This window comes from Channa argus, chromosome 18, assembly GCF_033026475.1.
Source record: "Channa argus isolate prfri chromosome 18, Channa argus male v1.0, whole genome shotgun sequence".
In the NCBI taxonomy this organism is placed as follows: Eukaryota; Metazoa; Chordata; class Actinopteri; order Anabantiformes; family Channidae; genus Channa; species Channa argus.
In genome coordinates, this window is record NC_090214.1 from 558,484 (window position 1) to 581,178 (window position 22,695).

General features: G+C 41.5%; 2 protein-coding genes and 1 pseudogene across 4 annotated transcripts in view; 1 reads left to right on the top strand and 2 right to left on the bottom strand.

Moving 5' to 3' along the window:
- The window catches only part of LOC137103888 (septin-8-B-like), a 38,070-nt gene extending 22,215 nt beyond the window's left edge, over positions 1 to 15,855 (bottom strand). Inside the window, exon 1 of one of the 2 annotated variants that reach the window (XM_067484633.1) lies at positions 15,811 to 15,855. The gene's annotated coding sequence lies outside the window, so the exon portion shown is untranslated. The remainder of the gene's footprint in view (positions 1 to 15,810) is intronic. The other variant, XM_067484631.1, reaches the window with a different exon arrangement.
- On the top strand, positions 1,114 to 11,467 carry LOC137103889 (gasdermin-E-like). 2 transcript variants are annotated; one of them, XM_067484635.1, is made up of 11 exons: positions 1,114 to 1,474; positions 2,312 to 2,510; positions 2,589 to 2,799; positions 4,340 to 4,508; positions 4,648 to 4,684; positions 4,958 to 4,999; positions 5,123 to 5,191; positions 5,321 to 5,448; positions 5,810 to 5,939; positions 10,129 to 10,199; positions 10,301 to 11,467. In XM_067484635.1, the coding sequence occupies exons 2-11, from the start codon at positions 2,312 to 2,314 to the stop codon at positions 10,529 to 10,531; spliced, it is 1,287 nt and encodes a 428-aa protein (XP_067340736.1). In that variant the 5' UTR covers positions 1,114 to 1,474; the 3' UTR covers positions 10,532 to 11,467. The 2 variants fall into 2 exon arrangements, with proteins under 2 accessions (XP_067340736.1, XP_067340735.1); XM_067484634.1 differs by having other exon boundaries at positions 1,213 to 1,474; positions 4,648 to 4,741.
- Positions 15,856 to 16,483: 628 nt separating the features above from the next.
- LOC137103896 (tripartite motif-containing protein 16-like) lies at positions 16,484 to 20,940 on the bottom strand (annotated as a pseudogene).
- Between the last annotated feature and the right edge of the window lie 1,755 nt (positions 20,941 to 22,695).

Genomic DNA, 22,695 nt, shown 5'->3' on the forward strand with positions numbered 1-22,695 from the left:
TGGTTTGCCTTTTGTCGCTGGTTGGTTGGAATTGAACAGCAAACATCAGCTCTTACTTTGGAATAAAGAGAAATGTGTTTCCTGGTTTTGTCTGAAACACACACAGCATCACTGTCAGGGTTAATGTGACAGAGACAATGTTGTGTGCATACAAACACACATTTCAGACTGTTGTTTCAGTTGTGACACTCCGCAAACAAGATGAGTCTCAGTTGTACATCAGTAAAATTCTGTGAAGATGTTACAAGGTTCAGCAGCTTAGGTGGAAAAATTTTACCTGGGTTTCTGAAACTGATATGAGATCACCTGAAGAGAAGATGTCTCACACTGTCCAGTTGTTGGAACTTCAAAACCACTGAGTTCAGGTTTGTCCAGAGGTGTTGCAGAGTGATGGATCTATTATCATTAAACACACTCAGCAGTGTCAAAGCCCGTTTCTCTACCAGGCAGCTCACAAACCCGAGAACAGAACGTTTCATTTGGGCCTTTTGTCAGTTAAAGTGATGGAGTTGATGTTAGTGACAGATGATCCGACCTGATGTTTTACAGTGATGATCAGTGAAAGTTACAACAGGAACCTGCACCAGATTTCTTTTATTTCAACATCACAGTCACAACTGAAGAGTCACTTCCACTGTTGTCTTCATTGGTTGAGGAGTCTGAGGTCCTTTGGTGTGAGGGCTCTTCTCCATACTTTCTATGACACTGTAGAAGTGTATTGTAGAAGAGACTCAAAGCTGAGTAAGAGAGCCAGTCCTGGGCTGCCCACTTGATTCCACGGAGGAGGTGGCGAACAGAAGGATGTTGGCAGAACACATTCCACTGTGGTGACCCCTGAAGGGACAAGCCACTCGGAGCAGCTCTGGTTATAAAGTCTGACAGCAGCAGGAAGAGAAGACCTATGATAAATCAGCAGTGACACATGAATCACTTCACCAAACCAGGATCAGTCATAGTGTCAGTTCCTCCTTCCAAGCTCTTAGTTAAACACGTCTTTGACATATTAGCAGTGCTCAAAGGAGCCTGCAGTCATTTTACTCTGAGTTTGTTCTGTCAACAGTGAAAACCTCTGGATTAATGGTCTATTTTCAGCCCAATTCATGGTAAAATGTGTCTTTAAATGAGGATCATTGAATGTGGTGTCAAATTTCAAAGTCCATCAAACCATAGAAGGAGCTTCCTCCAATCTTGCCGTTGCCACCCTCTGCTTCTGTTTGTGTCGTGCGCTCAGAAAGGAGGAGATGGGGGCTGAGTAAACTGGGACAGTTGGCTTGGCTCTGATAGAACAGTGTTTACAGCAGGGTGTGTGTTTCTGTGACTTCCTGTTCGGACCACATGTGATTTTATTTCAAGGGGCTCAGTTTCCACTGCTGCGTGAACCACATTCAGTAGACTGGTGTCAGTGCTGGTTATACAACAGGAAACTCTGAGATTTAGCAGGAATAACTGCAGAGGATTAAAGCACAGCCTCAAGGTAAGAGATTAGTTTTTTCTGTTTCAGCTTTTGATGATACTGCTGTCAGGTAACAGTCACAACACAGACAAATGTGAATGTGACAGTAGGATGAGGATTAACTACTTAACAGCATGTGTAAATCATTAGTTTCAGCTCCGTTCACTCAGATACAATCACATCTGCTCCGGTCATTTGATCCAGAGAAAAAATATCCACAGGCTCCACAGCTGCTTACAACTAACACACTGAACAAGAAATACAGCAGATGCAGGGTAAAAACAGAAAGACTTTTCCTGTCTGATTTGTTAAAGGACGTCTGAACAAATCAAAGTGGATTCTTTTCAAATCATATCTGGGACACTTTCACATGTTTTTATCTTTAAATGGATAAACACAGCATCTCAGGTTAAAAGGAAACAGAGCACAGCTGAATATGGAGATGAGGAAGTTTCAGATATATTGGAGAAGCTTCTGCTCAGGACAAACTGGAAGGACGATGTCACACAGCGGTTTCTCATGCTGTGGTTTTAAGTGCATGATCTCATATTTCAGTTAAATATGTCCATGTGTGTCAGTTTGGGAGCTGGAAAGTGTGTGTGTTCACACCAGAGCTGGACACAAACATGAGTGTGAATCACCAACATAAAAATATCACAGTTGAGTATTTGGACTGGAAAGTGTGGGAGATAAACCAAAACAGAGCTTCAGGAAGAAGTCACTTTGATATTTAAAAAGACACACAATTGACAGACAAACCTCACGAACGTGGTCCTCGTGAACACACGGTAACACAGTATCAGGTGCAGTGTGTTCAGGGCATTTACAGTGTGAACTCTGCTGTGTGTTTGTGTCCAGATGTTTGCAGCTACATCTAAAGCAGTGGTGAAGGCTCTGGGAGCTCAGGGGGACCTGGTCTCCAATGAAAACATGAATGAAAGAATCAAACCGCTGACTCTGGTCAAAGTCAGTAAGAGAAACTTCTGGCCAGTGATCACATACACCATCATCGACCAATCGCTGCTTGATCTCCTGGAGGAGGCAGACGTCTCCCCAGGTGAGTATTAAGTACACAAGTAGTATTTGCTGATCTGTCAGATGTGATCACATGTATATCACATGTTAATACTTTCAGAGTACACGGAGGATATTGTGATGGAGAACTTTCAAACTCTCAGCAGCAGTGAAAGAGGAATCTGTGGCACAGCAGAAGTTAATGCCCCTGAATTTGGACTCGGTTTGAGTAAATTTAAAGTGTCTGTGGACAATGTGGACGCAGCTTCATCCTTCACTCTGAAGAAAAAGATGGTGGACATCGTGAAACTGAGGAAGGACTGCACCAACAAGTATGTCTCAGTTTACTTCTCATCTTTTGTTAAACAGGTTTCACCTTTTCTCTACAACATCCAGCAAATTACTTATGAGGAAATGGCTTGAAAACAAAGAAAATTATAATTCCTCAGACTATAGGATGTTAATATTTTCTCTTTTAGTGCCATCCACACGCTACGTTAAATGTGCTTTAACAGGAAACAGACAATTTGATCTGAGTCCTGTCAGATTCCAACAGCTGCATCACAGCTGGATTAACTTACTGCGGATAATGATCCCAAAACAGTTCCTACTTCACATTTAAAGGCTGAAATATTCTAACCCTCTGGTAAAATGACAAGATCATAATTCTCCACTTTCTTTACGTTCAGCCATCTTACTGCTCAGGAAGGGGACAGTTTCTGTGTCTCAGAAAAGAATGTGCTGTAGTGGGAAATGTGTGTCTCAACCCCAGAACAAAAGTAAAACACCTTTTGAAGATGATGGGTGAAGGTGGTAACCACCCACACTGAAGCGAGTCCTGTACCAACATAGGCTGAAAGGCCATTCAGTGAAGAAGAAACCATTTCTCCAAAAGCAACAGAAAAAAAAAACAAATTAAAGTTTGCAAATGCACACAGGACAAAAGGGACAAAGACCCTAATGACCATTGTTACATGTGGAGGAAAAAAGGGGAACCTTGCAAGCCTGAGAACACCATCCCACCTGTGAAGTACGGGGGTGTTTGTCCTGCAGCAGGGACCAGCAAACCTCACAAAATAGATGGCATCATAAGGAAACGTAAACATCTGCTTTCAACTGTATGTGTTTCACTTACTAAAACTAATGATGATACTGAGGTCTTGATCAAGGCAAATGTTGCATGTCTGGTTTCAGAGCAAAGCTTGTTTGTTCAAGGTCATAACTTCAGAATCATTGCTCAGACAAATATGTGGATTTGCACTATCAGTATAAAGATACTGTAGTTTCCGTCTTTCTGGGAAGTGGGAGCCCTCACCATCAACTTTCCTCTTTTTAGCTGCAGTAGTCATGTCAACATCTACTGATGATCTACTTGTAGCAAAACGGGGTCATCAGTGTCAGGGAGAGATCTGTACCAGATGTTCCTTCCTTACACTTACTGCCAAGTTTACCCAGACAGTGCTGCAGAATTATGCTGCCTCCCTGTGGTGATTAGAGGACTTGCTTCTTTAGCTTCTACTGTATGATAGTCAGATGTGTCATGCAGTGTTGACAGGCCATAAATAACACATTATGAGAAGGAAACCGGACTTTGGACACCCCTGGTTTAAGGCCATTGGTAACTCCCAAATCAGACTCCCACCAATGCATCATGGGAACAGAGATGTAGATCACTGCTTCTGGGTTATTTATTTAAACAAACCTGCCTATAAACCAGAGAAAAAGAAGAAAACTACTAAATAAATCTCATCTGAATGAAGAAAATATCTCGAGTTCTCAAACACTCAACAAATAATAATTAGGGAAAACTGAATCTCCATAAAATGAGCTCAGGTAAACCCTCCACCATCATGCATCTGTCTGTGTCCTCAGGAGGATAAATGAGAAGAATCTGGACATGTTGCAAGTGAAGGAGACGGAGAAGCTGACTTTCGTCGAGCAGACCATCTACAACACCACTGCTGTGACATTTGTTGGCCTCAATCACAAGGCCGGCTCCATCTCAGCGGCATTCAAAAGCTTCTTTAAGTTGTTTGCGTCGGTGAGTGTTTGTTTTTAACACAAAGACATCAAAAAGACACTTCTCTGGAGCTGAAAACTCAGAGTTCACAATTAAGTTCAGCCTTTGTTGAACCTGATTTCTGGTCATAGTGAGTCTGATGCAGCTGTGTTTGTCTCAGAGCAGCAATAAGGAGACGACCACCTTCACTATACCAGGTGAATGCACCTTCGCTTACGGCCTGATGGAGGTAATGACTGAGGATGGAACTCTGGGTGAGACTCTGTTCCTCCTGTCTACCTGGTTTCCACATATGATTTGTGTCTGGTCTGGATCAGGAGACACTCAAGTTAAAGCAGAATGAGATCCTAACACATTGTCTGCTTTTTTGAAAAACACTTTGCTTTGTCTCCTGGTGTGAATCCAGATTCAGATCAGGTTAGTACCAGGTGGAGGTCTGTGTCCATAACTTCATCTCTTCTGTTGTTCAGGAATACCACCGAGAACCAGGAAAGTGAGGCATCATATCTTAGGTGTGTTCTCTACTTTCTTTTCACTCTAATGTGATTTCACAGAGATTTCAAAAGCTCAGTTGTGTTGTTTACTGCTCATTTCTGTCTCTCTAACTGAGCTGTGGACCTTTTGAATCCTTTTAGGATGGTGGAACATCTTCTCAGACGCAGAAGAACACGACTTCTGTCGGACTCTACAACAAGTGGTCGCAGGTCTGTTTTTGAAGAACTTGTATGTAATATTGTAAGTGATGCTGAAAATTTAAACTTCTCAGGAGAATCTTGTGTTAGGTGGAGGTGTGCAGAAAACTTGGACTGAACCTTTATTTCCTTGCATTGCAGAGATGAATATGAAAGAGCATCTCATGCAGCCGCTGGCAGATTTTCCTGAGTCCACCCGTAGAGATCTGCTGAAACATCTCAGCGAGCTTCTGAAGGATAGACGTGCTCTGACTTTGCTGGAGGAAACCGTAAGATCCATGAACATTTTTCAAGTTAAACCTCAGATTTCAGTTTCCAGCAGTTACAGTAACAGCAGAGTAACTCTGATTCGATGAAGAAGAGTCCTCTTTCTGTGGTTTTTTTGAAAGTAGAAAAAGTTTCTACCTGCAGTGATGACGAAACTGGTCACAATCAATGATGGGGTCGCACGTCTAGAATATGTGAAACAGAATTCGTCTATGAAAAGTTCTCATGTTGGGTCCCACTGATGTCTCTGTGATGCAGACTGTACTGACTGCACATGTATTAGATCAGTTTCCAATGAATCAATCAGTGTTATAGAGTGTGTGAAGTGGACACAGTTCTAATGTCCCTCCTCTCCATCCTCAGTGGGATCAGGACAGTACAGGAGAGTCTGACTGTCCACAGCCTGTCTCTTCATTCATGGAGCTTCTGAAAACCTCCAACACCTCCACCTCTCAGAAGGATGCAGTTCACCTGCTGATCAGCGCAATGGACAGTGAGTCAACCCAGCTCAAACTGTGCAGTTTAACTACATGTCCCAGCAGCCTTAGGGGCAGAGCAGTTATTTAAATTATTAGTTCCATAATAAAACGTACACATTTTATAGTAACACTAAATTAGTGTATATAATTCAAATCTGAATGGAGTGAATGATGCAGATTGGTATAAAACCCAGACTGAATACTTCCGGATCAAGATGGCGCCTGTGTTCGGCTTCACTGTCGCTCCCCCTCTGCTTTCTCGCGAATTTGTGACAGTTCATTTGTTATATGTTGCTGTATTAACCCTATCAGGTGCTATTAAGTATGATCGGCACACGTTGTTTCACATCAAGGATCTTATGGGGAGACTATGTTACCTGGACCAGGTAAAAAACTATTTTTCCTGCCCGTCTTTGAGTGCTCCTTGACATCGCCAGAGCACCTGTTATGGTCAGATCATTCTGTCATGATTTAGGCCTTTTAGGGTGGACCCGAGAGCAACGAGGCGAGAGGGGTTCGGTTAGATGAGGCGAGTCTTTATTAATGATTTAAACACAGGACAGGGAAAAGCAATCAACATAAACTCACTCCTATGAAGGAGGACAAAACAGGCACAAACTCGGAAGAACCACTTCAAAAAACGAGACTACAAGGAATAAACTCAGACTGCAGAACTAGGTTTTTACCTAGGGACAAATAGACAAAAACTAGAGGACAGGATGGGAAACGAACAAGGAAGACACGGATGGTAACCAAAAACTTGTGACTAAGAACCAACAATCTTAACCCGTTAACAGAAACACGGACACCTTAACTTAAACCAAGGCAGAGGATACAGAAATGAACTAAGCGAGGGATAAACAATTATCCCAAGAGAACAACAGAAACACTGGAAAACTAGAGATGCATGGAATCATCAACTAAACCAGAGTACACTAGAAAAAAAGTAAAATCCTCACACACAAAACCACACACACAGGAAAAAACTAACACAAAGTGTAAACCAAAATCAAACCCTGAACCAAACACAGGAAACAGAGTCCACAAGAATCTTGAGGTGGGTAAACCAGGAGACGACATGTTGCTTGGCTGGCAGTCCGTGAACAAAGTCAATTATCCGACACTGAACCAAGGGGCAGGGGAACAGGTGAAAGCAATTGAGAGCTGTGATGATTGGTGAAGCCGGAGAAAAAACTGGGGACAGGAAGTGGAGAAAAGGAGCAACAAAATAAATGTCCGGGGCAGGAAGTGAACAAGAGTGTCGGATCATGACAGTTGGATACACTGAGGCACTGGCTGGGTATATCGAGCACAGTGTTAAACTCGTTTGCTTCATATTTGTCTAATAGACATTCTTGTGTCTCCATTGACAATTATAAGTCGTCCATCTCCCCTTCTTAGTATGGTGTTCCCCAAGGATCAATGCTTGGCCCAATTATTTTCTCAATCTACCTGCTTCCACTGGGTGATGTTATATGCAGACATAATATTTCATTTTATTGTTATGCTGATGACACTCAGCTGTATCTCCCTATTGCTCCTATGGACCATAGCAGGTTGAGTTCTCCACAAAATTGTATGTCCGATATTAGAAACTGAATGTCCTTAAATTTTCTTCAATTAAATTCAAATAAATCAGAAATTCTCATAATTGGACCTCAAAATATGTCCAGTGATATTCTCCCATCCTTAGGGTCTCTATTAAAATTGAGCCAGTTACGAGAAATCTTGGTGTTTTAGTTGACTGCAACTTGAGTTTTGAGCATCACACTAAACTAGTTCAGTCCTGCTTTTATCATCTTAGGAACATCGTATGGTAAATGATAATCCTATATAATTAATTATCACTTTGTACTTTGTTTGATAAGTGCTTTATAAATAAAGCTATTATTATTATTATTATTGTGAAAAACCTCTAAACTTGAACGCAGATTACACCTTAAGAAGCTGATCATATCTGTTGATGTCATGATTAAACAGTCCAGATCAGAATATTTCACCAATTATATCTGCGAATAAAAATAAATCCTAAAGTCCTGTTTGATACCATTACAAATATTGTCTCGCCCTCAGCTCCACAAGTGTCTGTATACTCATCAGCTGACTGTCACAGATTTTTACATTTGGCAGTAAAGTGCAGGACATCAGGGACAGTGTTTGTCCTTTCTTGCACACCTATACTAATGCATTCTTGGTCCTGTTTTTCTCCTCCCTACAGGACTTTAAGGTTTTATTAAAAAAGATTAAACCTTCTTCTGCGCTTTTGACATTATCCCAACCACTTTACTTTGAAATGTTACTGATTTACTTGGTCCTTTTTTGGTAAATATGAAAAATGTGCCTCTTTCTACTGGCACGGTCCCCTCCTCTTTTAACAAGCTGTAATGAACCCTATTCCTAACAGCCAAACCTGGATCCTTCTGACCCTATAAACTACAGACCCATATCTAAAATGCCTTTCATGTCCAAAATTTTAGAAAAAGTGGTAGCCCAACAACTTTCCACTTTTCTGCATCATCATCAAGTCTTGGACAAGTTTCAGTCAGGTTTCTGCAAAATGCACTGAACAGAGACAGCCCTTCTTAAACTGTCAAGTGATATTTTGATGGCGGTGGACTCAGGCCAGTACACAGTGCTGGTTTTAATGGATCTAACCTCAGCATTTGATACAGTTGACCACAGAATTTTGATAAATTGTCCCCAAAATGTTATTGGTTTGTCTGCTTCTGTACTTCAGTGGTTTTCTTTGTATCATGTTTGACGTCATGTGGAGTACCACAGGGATCAGTTTTAGGTCCCTTGCTATTTTTATTGTATATGACACCTTTTGCTCAGATTATTCAGCGCTTTAACCATGTGTCTTATCTCCTATATGTTGATGATATTCAATTATGTTGTTCTTTTAGAGAGTCTAAAGTTGTTGTCTAGCCTGTTGGAATGTTTGTCTTGTATTAAGGAGTGGTTGGGCAATAACTACCTTCAACTAAACCTTGTTTCTTTGGGCTCCTCTATTCAGTCAAGCCTTAGGAACCTTGGTGTTGTATTTGATGAATCTATGTCCCTCGATCAACATTCAAGGTCAGATCAGTCAAAAACAGTTTTTATCATCTACGGAATATTTCGAAAGTGTTCCTCACTTTCGAAATATTGTTGTCCAGTGTAGATAAAGAGATGATCATACATGTTTTTTCTCATCTCGTTTGGACTATTGTAATTCACTCTTTACTTATCTTAACGAATGTGTTATAAATTGCATTCAGGTTGCTCAAAACTTTTAAAAGGAGCCAGTGGAAGATCCCAAATCACACCTGTTTTGTATTCCCTTCATTGGTTACCAATCAAATATAGTAAATGTTCTGCACTTAAATAGCGCTTTTCTACCTATCGGCACTCAAAGCGCTTTACACTGCTTCTTATTCACCCATTCACACTCACAATCACACACTCACACACTGATGGGGGAGCTGCTATGCATCTGGCCAACCGGGAGCAACTAAGTTGGGGTTCAGTGTCTTCAGTATTTCTTTTAAAATTCTCGTGCTCACTTATAGAGCCCTTCATGGCCAGGCTCCTGAGTAAATCTCTGAACTGTTGACCCCTTATGGCTCCTCTATAGCATTGAGGTCATAAGGTCAAAATCTGCTTATGGTCACTAAAACACATTTAAAGTCATTGTGATCTTTTCTTTTCTGCCTGTGGTTCCCAGACTGTGGAACAGGGGCCTGGCTCTGTCTCTGCATGTGGCTGATCCTGATGATTAAGAGCTATTTTTTTTCAAATAATCATTAAGTTAATCTTAATCGTAATGATTATTTTAAAAAGCTCTTGTTGCTGTAGTTGTGTTTTAATTTACATTTGTTTTATTGTCTGTATTATTTTCTCTTATTTACATTTTGTAAAGCACTTTATGATTTTATCTGTAAAATGTGTGATATAAAATGTGTTATATAAATAAATTTGACTAAATTTGACCGATTTAATAGACTTTACATGTTAACATGAAACCATTTATGACCCCCTCTCTTCTTCTCACTGACTGTGCAAGGCCCTCACACATCAAGTCTGTCTTGGATAAATAATAAAACTGCTCTAAATGCAGAAGTAGTGCAGCATTTGGACAGAATTAACAGGAGTCAAAGCTGAACCATTTTTGTCTCTGAGGGATCAGTTATTAGAATCAGCTTTTGTTTCTTTGTTCTGCAGCTCTACCTGATGATCTACCTGCTCTTCTGATCTCCTGCAGTCATGATACACTGAGGGTCCTCAACCAGCTGGTTGGTCCATTCACTCACCTACATCACCATGGTTACAGGGAGGAGGAGGAGGAGGAAGAGGAGGATGGTAGCGTGCTGTAATGATGTCTCTGTGTCTGCAGGTGGACAGACTGAAGGAGGACACTCAGGCCAAACTCCCAGAGTCTCTGCCCCCTCCCCTGCAGGAGGAAGGGGAGCTCCGCTGGGTGGTGGAGCTCTTCTGTTCCACCAATCAGACACTGGAACAACTGAGTGACCAGTGGGACAGACCGGAGTTCCCACCTGGAGTCATGCTGGAGGTCCTGAGCCTCGTGGTTCGGGGACTCAGCCTGATGCAGCCCAGGACAGACTAATGAAGTCGTCTATTACCAACTCTTCATTCAACTGCCCACTGATTGTTCAGCCACAACATTAATACCACCTGGTAGACGGGGATCAGTGTGGAGCCTTACTGTAGCTCCATACACGACAAGCTATGATGTACTGTCAACACCTTTTCACCATAACAGAGTAAAAATATAAAGTGTCGCAAAATAGAAGAACTCAAATACGAGCCCTTCAAATGTCTACAGTACTTTAGTGAATATACTTTGATACACTTACTTCTGATGTCACTGCCTCAGATCAGTGAGTGACCACAAGTTTATTTTCCTGTAAACAGAAGCTGCAGCTCCACCTGCTGGAAACAAATGTCCCCTTCATTGTTCAGACTTTCTGTCCCTCTTCTTCCTCCAACTCTTTCTGCAGGTTTAGGTTCATCCTCAGTCTGGTATTGCTAGAAAGTTAAAGTCTTGCTGTTGACTTCTGTGACAGACTCAGAACAGCTTCTAAGGTTTGTGTCCAAGGAGCATTCTGATCACTCATTTGCTGATTTATTTCCATTTATTTTGACATTTAGTCATTTAGTCTTTTATCCAAAGCCACTTACAAGTGAGGTACAAGGCAGCAAAAATCTAAGTCATTGAGAAAACTTTTTTCTTTTTTTTTATTAAGTGCATAGGAAGATGCGGAAGAGTTCTGTTTTCAGCAGTTTTTTGAATATTGGGAGTGAGTTTGCTGAGTGTTTGGTAGCTCGTTCCAACATCGTAGGATCATTATGCTGAAGAGTTTATTTCCAAATCATATAGTAACGTCAAGTTCAAAATACACATTGTTGGTAATCTGTCTTGGGTTCAACATCACTGCAACACTTTTGACACTAAAACTTGCTTAAAAGTATTATTTTGCTATAATCATTAATGACTGAAACACACAAATGCATTTAATAAAAACCATTTCACTGACAAACATTTTTAAATTTGTCCGTGATTTTTTCATTTGCTAAGTCTGTAAAATAAACATCTTTAGAGAGAGTTCTGTGTGTAGTACTGATTCATTATTCATCATTTCATTAACTAAAATGGTCAAAGGGAAAATCTGTAATAAATTTCTATTGTATTTATTCATTTTATTTCATTTTGTTGTTTCAGATCAGCAATAATATAAAAATTGCCCATTAAAACTAGATTTTAAAAAATGTTATGTATATACTTGTTCTTTATTTGTGTGAATGTACTGCATCATTTTGTTGACAGAGTATTTGATAAGGTATTTGGGAAAAAACGAACGGCTACTGTGAAAACAGGAGTAACAAATCACAGGGAACAACACAAGGTAACAACTAAAAGTCTCTACAAGGGAGAAATCCACGCATTAAGGAATCCAACAATTCAACAATACGAGTAACACTCACTGTGAGCAGCAGATAATAAGAGCCAGTGGTCCAGTAAACAATTGTCAGGAGCAGGAAGACAGAGCGGCGATCTGATAGGCAAACTGTAGCTCGGGTTCTGAGGCCAGACGAGAAAAACAGAAGAATCAAGGAACAGGCTGGGATCTCAGGAAACGCGGTAACACTCGCAGGAGAATCATCAGAAGAGAACACAGAGAGACAGAAGGCAAAGAACAGGCTTGTGACATGATTCTGGCACAGAATGGTAACCAGGACTTCACAGATTAAAGCCGTGACACCACCTGGACAAACCTCAAGCGGTTGATATGTTTTCTCTTCTAAACACATTTGACCTGAGACTGGTCTCCACTCCCTCGGCCCACAAAGCTGGAAACAACCTGGACCTCATTCTCACCCGGAACTGCACCGAAGACATCAGTATCTCCTCTGCATTTAGTGGATCCCTTCTTCATTCAGATCACAGACTCCATCCCTAGACCTTTGCAATCTCCTATTACACAACCTCAGGTCTATCAATCAAGAGCAGTTCACTTCACTGGCCTCTGCAGCTCTGCCCTCACCACAGGACCTCTCCACCGTTCATACAAATGCAGCCACGGACAGCCTCTGCAATACACTTTCATCCTGTCTGGATTGTCTCTGTCCCATGTCTTCTAGATCCGCTTGTCCCTCAGCTTCTAATCCGTGGCTCACCGACCAGATCTGTGAGCAACACACCTCGCTCAGGAGTGCTGAGAGGAGGCAGCGCAAATCCAAGACCCCATCTGCTCTTGCTGAGTATCAGAGGTTGATTGTGGCTTTTTCTCACACTTGTCACCAGGGAAAATACTCAACAATACCAGGAGAAGCTCAGCAACACCATGGACACCAGAAAGCTGTTCTCCACTTTTAAATCACTCATCTATCCACGTCCACCTCCGCCATCTAGCTCTCTCACTGCCAACATCTTTAACAGCTTCTTTACTAACAAGGTGGAAGCCATCAGCTCACAGTTCTCTCCTCCAGATGATGACGTCCTGCTAACTTCTTCCAACACTACATCGCTCTCCTCATTTTCAATTCTGACTGAGGGAGACGCATCCACACTCATTCTCTCTAACAATCCGACCATCTGCTCTCTGAATCTGATCCCTTCCACTCTTTTTCAAGCCGTTTCACCCATGCCAGACATTAGACAAATCATCAACATCTCTCACGCTTTTTTCCAACTTCATTCAAGCAGGCCCAGTTTACCCGATTTTCTTAAGAAGCCTTCTCTTGTCTCCTCCTTTGTGGAGACTTACAGATCCATCTCTCATATTCCATTTTTGGCCTAGACCACGGAACAAGCAGTTTTCAATCAACTCTCAGATTTCCTTTCCAAAAACATGTGACACCCACCAATGGTTGGTCACAATTGTTGATTCGGATTATGTGTTTTTTTTGTATTTTGGTGCAGAGAGGCTAAATTCCTGAACATTTACCATGGTTTTAGGTTTCAAGCTTTTCATTGTAATTGTCAAGTTACGCCACTAGGTGGAGCATTCATCAAAATGAGCGCTAGTTGAACGTAGCCTTCAGGCCTCTGCTTCTCAGACAGAAACAGCCTGATTGAACGGACACAACTAACGTCTCCCGTCTCTACTTTTTCCTGTCTGAAACAGGTTAGTAGCATGTGTATTTTAATCACGACATACTCCATAGGATGTCTAAGGTCTTTTTGAGCTAACTACGGTTAGGTTTGAGGAGATAAACACACATTTGAGCAGCGTTTAAAGCCTAAAATTAGTTGTTTGTCGAAGTAAAGTTTTGCTAGCTTCCGTGTGTGAACACGATACCATTGGCGGTTTTATTGTGAGTGTTTCTGTGTGGACTAAAGACTCCTGGACATTTGTTAGAAATATAATTCATGTGTAATTAAGTTGTATGTGAGACCGAGAGTGAGGAATATGGGTTGTATAACGAATTTTTCCTGTTCTGTATTGTTTTCAGCACAGAGTTCCAGTGGGTTATTTTGTATACTACTTTGTTGAAATGTTTGCAAATGTGTAAAACATAAAAATTGATCAATAGGCTGAATTTAACTAGTAACAGGATTACTGAGGTAGTGTATAGTGAGAGCTAGTATAGCAGACACAAAGTAAGTATTGTTAATGCAATCTATAGTGGTGAATTAATACTATTAATGTTAAACAGTACTGCACTGTATTTCCAGACTCTGTTTGTAAGTTACAGTATATTAACCTGTGAGATGGAAATCACAATGTATGTTAATGAAAACATGTTGAATTGAGTTGTTGTGAAATAGAGAAAAATGTTTATAAAAACAAAACAGAAGAGTCAAATGAGAATAAAATATGCTTGTTTAATAAAGACAGAAACAGCCTGATTGAACGGACACAACTAACGTCTCCCGTCTCTACTTTTTCCTGTCTGAAACAGGGTATATAACCTGTCTACAGGTCTCTGTTGTTTGGGGCCTGTAACAAACAACCTCCTTGATGTCAACGAGTCTGCCTTGTTAGATTGGTCACTCCTCAGAAAGTGCACTCCTGTCGGTCATGGAATCTCTGACATCTCTACTTGGATGAGAGAAAGACATCTTCAGCTCAACTTCTCCAAAACCAAAGTTCTTGTCTTCCCAGCCAGACTTTCGACACAACATATCAGCTTCAACATTGGATCTGTGATGATTACCCTCACTAAGTCGGGCAGAAATCGGGGGGGTCATTATCAACAACCAGCTGAAGTTTACGGACCACATCTCCACAGTCTTTAGGGTTCGTGGATTTGCCTTCTACAACGTCAGAAAGATCAGACCCTACCTCACGGAATTTAAAACCCAACTCATTGTACAGGCACTGTACTTATCTTGTCTTCATTACTGCAACTCTCTGTTGATGGGGTTACCGGTATCCACAATCAAACCTTACAGATGATCCAAAATGTGGCAGTACCCCTCATTTTTAATCAGCCAAAAAGGACCCATGTCACACCACTCTTCAGATCTCTACACTGGCTTCCTGTAGCTGCTCGCATCAGGTTCAAAAATCTGTCTCTCAGCTACAGGGTGATCACCTCAACACTTCCTGCTTACCTCAACTCCCTTATTCAGGTCTACAATCCTTCCCGTCCACTGTGTCCATCCAACGAACGACGTCTGGTGGTCCTAGCTCCGCACAGAAGACACCAAGCAAAACTCTACAGCTAGATGATCCCACGATGGTGGCACGAGCTACCAAACTCTGCCCGCTCAGCTGACTCACTCCCAATATTCAAAAGACTGTCAGCAGGTCTCTTCAACATCTGCCTATGCACTTAAATATACTATTAAAATACAAAATACTTTCTTTCTGCTCCTTCTTGCACTTGCATCTCATGAAATATAAACACTTTTCTGATAGGACTTAGATTTTTGCTGACTTGGAGCTCACTTGTAAGTAACTTTGGATAAAAGCATCTGCTAAATGAGTAGATGGAAATGTAAATGATTATTGAGTTTGGTGTTCGTGGGATATTTATGTCTGAATGTTTGTGGTAAACTTCTGTTTTGATTTTTATTTTTAATAAAACATCTTAACCTTTGGCCTGTGTTCATCTTACAGAGAAAAAACATACCAGGTTTTATGACGTCCTTGCTCAGTTTCATTTCCTTCTGTGTTTTATTCACATTTTCACTTCAGGAATATAGAAACCAAAGTGGAAATACATATTTTCAAAAAGCAGCATTTCTAAATATGATGTAACTGTAGGTCTGCAGAGAAAATCCAAAATCAAACAGATTTAGTGAATGAACAACACAAATAAGTAAATGTAAATTTAAGAAATTGTATCTTCTTTTATCTTCTGAGGCTCTGAAGGACCTGTGTCACATGTAAAAGTCAATATTGGAAGAGTAAAAAGAATGAGGACAGGACTCACCATCATGTTTTCATCTCTTCTTTTTGTTTCATTTCTGTCAAACTGTTCATATGGTGTTTCTGTAAAAGAGAAATTTTAGCCAACCTGCTCATTAACAAGGAAATTTCACCCACGTGTGTCGTTCACATCCTGATTACATGCTTTGGATGCTATCTGCTCTGCCCAGCTTGTTAGTGTGAGCATTTCTGATCAGGAACTGAATTATGGGTGTTTAGCTTTGTCATATCAATTGCTTTATCCAATCACTCCACTTAATGTTTTAAGTTAAAAGTCAGTAAAATGTAATTTATTTCAAATCATTAAACTAGAGCATTTAAGTTATTAAAACAAAAAGAATGAGAGAAAAATGTGTCCTTTTTGTTTTATTGCAATTTACAACATGAAATTCAATAAAATGCGCTTTTTTCCCATTTACAATTCGATTTCTTCTCCATGAGAACCAGCATTCTGTTAAGTGAATGAGTGAAGTACTCAGAAACATATGGGAGAACTATAGGCAGCTTCTGAGTTACAGCTTGGCCCTCTGCAACACTCAAACACAAGCTTGAATCATACGCTTGAAACTGGCAAAAGTTCATTGTTCATCATTCATGTCCCAAGAACACGTTTCACATAAAACCACTTGAAAGTCTGGCAACACACTGTTTCGTTTAGCATATGAATATTACAGTCGATATCTCAGAATGACAACAAATCACAAAACTACACTCTGCAAACTCTATGGTCTGCTGAAGAATCAAACCACCGGCAACACTTGCAGATTATGAGCATTTTTCTGATCAACAGAGGCTTCACACCACAGTTTCACTGTATAAGTCCCAGGTTACATCCTAACAAATTGACAAGAAAACCATAAGAATGCCAGTTATGCTGTGTTGTCCACCAAAAAGTACCTCTGACTATTCATACTGACAAGTATTGTATGATATAAACTGCCATAATCGGCTCTGTACATTACACAAACTCCCTTCTATCTGTACTGTGTTCTTCTCTCCTCCATATTCTCTGCTCTGTATTCTCCACCCTTTGTGTCATCTCTTCTTCAAAAATGTAAAAACTGGCTGACAGTGATTTTACAGGCAAATGCACAAACGGAAAAAGACTGAAGTGAGAATCCAAGATTATGTCTAATGTTATTTGACCCTACTCTTACTGATTTTTACAATTTCACAATGAGTGCACTTTATTTTTACTGAAGACGTTTTACCTGCTGTGATCAGTCCTACTGTTTATACCAGCTACAAAAAGATCCTAAAGCTCTTTCAGTGGATGTGATGAGCATCATTCTCAGTCCTTGTTGAATAAATAAAAAAATAATTACAGCAATTTTCAGGTTAATGACACGTTATCGGACTCAATCATCTGCTGTTATTCTAGCATCTCAGGTTCGACTTAAAGCCACTGAGCAGCTACAAAGACGGAGTAAAGGAAGTGACACACAGAAAGCAGGTGTCCAGTTGGAGCAGAGGATGGAAATTAATGCTCAACATGACACAGAACTACAGAGTCAGAGGCCAAATAGTAACAGCTGCTTTGTATTGTGTGAACACAGTTTGGATCAGTGGAGTCACTGCAGTGCTAAACACTTTAGAGGAAGGAAACAACAGCGAGTTCTTATAAACTGAATCCTCGTAGGTATATGACAGTAATGATTGACACAGTGGGAAAAGGGGCTTTTAAAAAATTCTGACTTTATTTCACACCTTTTTATGCACATTAACCATTAAACATCCAGTTTTTATTGACAGTGTTGTTTAAAGTTCACAGGGACAGTGGAGACAGTGAACTTCACTGTGACAATGACTGTGTTTATACGCATTTAAGAGACCAGATTACTGAGGAAACTGAAGTCCACAAATGCCCAGGGAGAACATGCACACAGAGAACTCCACACCTTTTAGCTGTGAGGTGGCAGCGCTAACTCTTAACAAGCAACAGGAAAATAGATCAAAACAAAACCATTCAACACTTAGAGTTTAGAGTTTGATGTGGAGAAATGTCAGTTCAAGGAAACAAAGATTCATGAGCAGTGACAAGAAAAGAGAAGATGAACTTGCAGAGAACTACAGTATCTATAGTGACTGAAAGTGGATCAGAAACAATAAAATTAACTCTCAGGAAAAATGATGGAGACAAATTCAAATACACATTTTGATCCACTGCACCTTAAATGACTTTTTCTATTTGAGTTCACACAACTCAGCAGTGACTCCAAAAAAACAATGAAGCTGAAGTCCAGCATGTAGAGGCTGAGTGAATGTGGTCTGGACTGTGGAGGAGAGTCATGGTTTCAGAGACGCTGTAGAAGGACAGAATACCTGCTCTGTGATCCAGGTACAGTCCTACTCTGGAGGACTGAGGACCTGAGACGGGAGTTGGGATGTTGTTGTGATAATAATCATATATATTATCATAATAAAGCAATGTCCAAGATTTGTTATTGTGTCCAAATCTAATTTCCTTCCAGTCCCCTGCTCTGCTGATATTCTTGTAAGCGACTGCCACACAAACTCCTGCCCCTGTCCACTCCACCTCCCAGTAACAACGTCCAGTCAGACTCTCTCTACTCAGGACCTGAACACATTTAGTGAATCTGTCTGGATGAGGAGAATAAGACTGTTTTTCCAACATCACTGTTACTTTTCTGTTTACTTCACACAATAACAGATTTGTGTCAGTGTGACGTTTGTCCATCTCTCTCTCAGGACGTCCTGTAGTTTTTCTATGAGCCCTGACACAGCTGCTGTCACATCCTCAAAGTATCTCAGAGGACGGATGTTGATGCTGGATGAGTCTGTAGGTTCACTGAGTGCTGACAGTGAGGGGTAGCTGTGGACAAACTGGATGTGATCCTCTGTGAGTGAGAGCTGCTCCAGTGAAGCGTCTTTCCTCTTCAGCTCAGTGATCTCCTGCTCCACCTTCTCCTGAAGCTCTTTGACTCGACTCACTTCAGTTTCCTGCTGGGATCTGATCTGCTGCTTCACATCAGACCTTCTTTTGTCCATGAGACGGATCAGCTGAGTGAAGATCTTCTCACTGTCCTCCACTGCTTTATCAGCAGAGAGACTGATGGCCTCCACCTCCTGTTGAAGCAGCTTCACGTCTTTCTCTCTGTCCTGGATTCTCTGCTGGAGTTTGCTGGAGTTTCTCTGCCTCTCAGTGGAGAGGCAGAGAGAGGCCTCTATGGTCTCTATGGCCTCTATGTTCATCCATGGAGCAGAGATAACAGATACACTGCTGATCAGTACGGCAGAAAATCTTCATCACCTCATCATGACGAGAGCAGATGTTCTCCTGCAGCTTCTTGCAGGGCTCCACCAGCTTGTGCTTTTGAAAAGTTGGGGATTCATAATGAAACTGGAGGTGATTCTCACAGTAAGAAGCCAGACACACCAGACAGGACTTGAGAGCTTTCAGTTTTCTCCCAGTGCAGACATCACAGGACACATCTTCAGGTCCAGCACAGCATTGATCAGCAGGAGCAGCTTGGAGTCCAGTCTTCTTTTGCTCCTCCACTAAAACTGCTAACAGGTCTGTCTACACTGAGGGCAGTTGTGGAGTTTCTTACCATCCTCTTCATCCCAGAGCCTTTTAATACACTTCAAGCAGTAGTTGTGTCCACAGAGAATAGTCACCGGATCCTTCAGTAGATCCAGACAGATCGAACAAGAGAAGGTTTTTCGGTCCAGCTGAACTCCTTTCTGAGCCCTTTCACCTCTCAGCAGCATCGACTGACTGACAATGACTAAATGAAATGTTGTGTCAGGATCCCCGACTTCTCTTCCTCCCTCAGAACTTTTGTTTTGCAACCACTTCCTGTTTCCTCGTCCCGTTACATTGTTCCAGCTTAACTAATCACCAGTAATCAGTTTCACCTGCTCCCATCACTCTGTCTATATACCTCCTCAGTTCCCTCACCAAGTTCCCGTAAAGAACCAAGCTATGATCACGGACCTCATGAAAGAAAAAGCTTTCCATGCCATGCTCATGTTTGATCCGTGCCATGCATAAGTGCCGACTGCTCCATGTGACTTTCTACCTGTGAGACTCAGGCTACTGTAAGGAACTTTGATTATTGTCCCGAGCGTCACGGACTCCCTCAGCATCACCTAGTGCACATGCTCACTGAAACAGATTTTGGATATTATTGGATATTGTCACCAAGGGGCTTGGAATTATAATCTCTGTATAACTAAGAGGATTTTGGAGTTCTGTTTTCGCCAGGGACTGGAGATCACTCACGGCTATCCCTCACGCACACACTGCCAGGACCACCACCTCACTCCTCCCCATAAGATCCTTACATCCCCTCCAGGCTCAGCTCGTTTCCCCCCGCACTACAGTAAGTATCGTTTTTGTTTCACACTCCATTTCCCACAAGCCAGTGTTAAGTACTCTTCTGTTTGTCCTCCCTTATAGACTGGAGACCAGCGCCACCTAGCGAGTCGGAGGGCTTACCACTTCAATATGCTCCTTTGCTAACAATAACCTTCTTTAATAAAACTAATTAACACTGGCAAACTGTTAGTGGTAAGGCTCTAGTGGTTAGGCAAACTAAGCCTAACCACTAGAGCTAAAAATGTATTGTAATTGTATTGTAATTGTATGCAGCTTCAATTATATTCTTTATAAGCTGAACATCTATAAAGTGTTTCTAACTGAAAGTCTCCCGAAGAATTTAGGCGGGAAATAACGTGCAAAAATAAGAATGACTAGGAAAATTTTACATAATTTCCTTTGAAGGTTTTGCCTTTGTATTTTGTAAGTTCAAAGCTAACTGGCTTTGAAGTTGGCAAAACCAGTACATAAGGAAGAAACAGTTATTTCAGCAAAAGCAAAACTTTCAGCTACTGTAGCAAAAACAGTTCAGCTTTGCTTCGAAAATCTGTTCAGTGCCGAAGCATTGACAGTGAATTTTCTTTTTGGAAATGCTTTTTCTAGTATAAATATGAATTTTTAAATCGCTAAACTGATATTTAAACTATTATGGAATCTAAACTGAACTGTTCATTATATATACAGTAAATTTCCATCACAGTTTGTCAATCAGAAGGTTTAAATAAAGTCCTGCAGTGCAAACATTTTTATATTTGCACTATGCATCCTCACCCACTAACTTCATGTCCTCTCTCATTACATTTATAAATCTCCTCTTTGCTCTTCCTCTAGACCTCCTGCCTGGCAGCTCCAACCTCAACATCCATATACCGATATATTCACAGTTTCTCCTCTGAACATGTCCAAACCACCTCAATCTGGCCTCTTTGACTTTATCTCTGAAACATCTAACATGAGCTGTCCCTCTGATGTCCTCATTCCTGATCCTGTCCATCCTCGTCACTCCCAAAGAGAACCTCAACATCTTAAGCTCTGCTACCTCCAACTCTGCCTCCTGTCTTTTCTTTAGTGCCACTGTCTCTAAGCCGAACAACATCGCTGGTCTCACCACCGTCTTGAACATCTTTCCTTTCATTCTAGCTGATACTATTTTATAACACAACACACCTGACACTTTTCTCCACCTGTTCCAACCTGCTTGCACTCGCCTCTTCACCTCTTTTCCAAACTCTCCTTTGTTCTGAACCATTGACCCTAAGTACTTAAAGTCCTGCACCTTCTTCACCTCTGCTCACTGTAACCTCACTTATCTGCCAGTCATTTTACACACCACCATTCTGTGTTGTCTGGCTACACTCTCCCCTACCAACACTTTACAGTCACTGGTCTCTTTCAGATTACGTCTACAAAAGATGAACAAAAAATCTCTTAAAAATAAACTCTTTTCCCCTTTAGAACATTCCTCACAAACTTCTCTTTCAGGAAAACTCCTACTCCATTTCTCTTCCTATCTGACCCATGGTAGAACAACTTGAACCCTGCTCCTAAGCTTCTAGCCTTGCTACCTTTCCACCTTGTCTCCTGGACACACAGTCCCTACTGTCAGTCCTACATTCTTAGCTTTCCTCTTCCCTCTCTGCCTACGAACACACCTTCCTCCTCTCCTTCTTCGTCTTCGACCAACAGTAGCCTAATTTCCCTTGGTACCCTGTAGGTCAACAGCACCGGTGGCGGTCGTTGTTAATCCGGGCCCCGACCGATCCGGTATGGAAGTCATTGTCATGATTCGCATGTTTCATTTGGCGTGTGTTTTACATCGGATGCCCATCCTGACACGACCCCCTGCATTTATCCAGACTTGGGACTGGCACAACAAGACACTGGCTTGTGCCCCCTTGCGGTTGCATTGCCTATGCACTTAAATATACTATTAAAAAACAAAATACTTCCTTTCTGCTCTTTCTTGCACTTGCATCTCATGAAATATAAACACTTAGCTCAGCATTCAACACAATCATCCCTCACCACCTGATCGAGAAGTTGAGCATACTGGGCCTGAACACCTCCCTCTGCAACTGGATTCTGGACTTCCTGACTGGGAGACCTCAGTCAGTCCGGATCGGGAACAACATCTTCAGCACCACCACACTGAGCACTGGGGCCCCTCAGGGCTGTGTGCTCAGCCCTCTCCTGTTCACTCTGCTGACGCACGACTGTGTAGCAATGCACAGCTCGAACCACATAATCAAGTTTCCCGATGACACAACCATGGTGGGTCTAACCAGCAAGAACGACGAGTCAGCTTACAGAGAGGAGGTGCAACGGTTAACAGCCTGGTGTGGAGCAAACAACCTGTCTCTGAACGTTGACAAAACTAAAGAGATGGTTGTGGACTTCAGGAGAGCACAGAGCGACCATTCTCCACTGATTCTTGATGAATGCTTAGTGGAGATGGTCAAGAGCACCAAATTCCTTGGTGTTCATCTGGCGGACAACCTCACCTGGTCCATCTCCCTCCCCCCATTCTGACCATGTTCTACAGAGGGA

Excerpts from the sequence above, each read along its gene's own strand:
- LOC137103889 (XM_067484634.1), top strand. The coding sequence starts at position 2,312 with ATGTTTGCAGCTACATCTAAAGCAGTGGTGAAGGCTCTGGGAGCTCAG. Across the intron at positions 5,192-5,320 it reads TCTACAACAAGTGGTCGCAG|AGATGAATATGAAAGAGCAT; the intron begins GTCTGTTTTTGA and ends CTTGCATTGCAG. Across the intron at positions 5,940-10,128 it reads GCTGATCAGCGCAATGGACA|CTCTACCTGATGATCTACCT; the intron begins GTGAGTCAACCC and ends TTTGTTCTGCAG.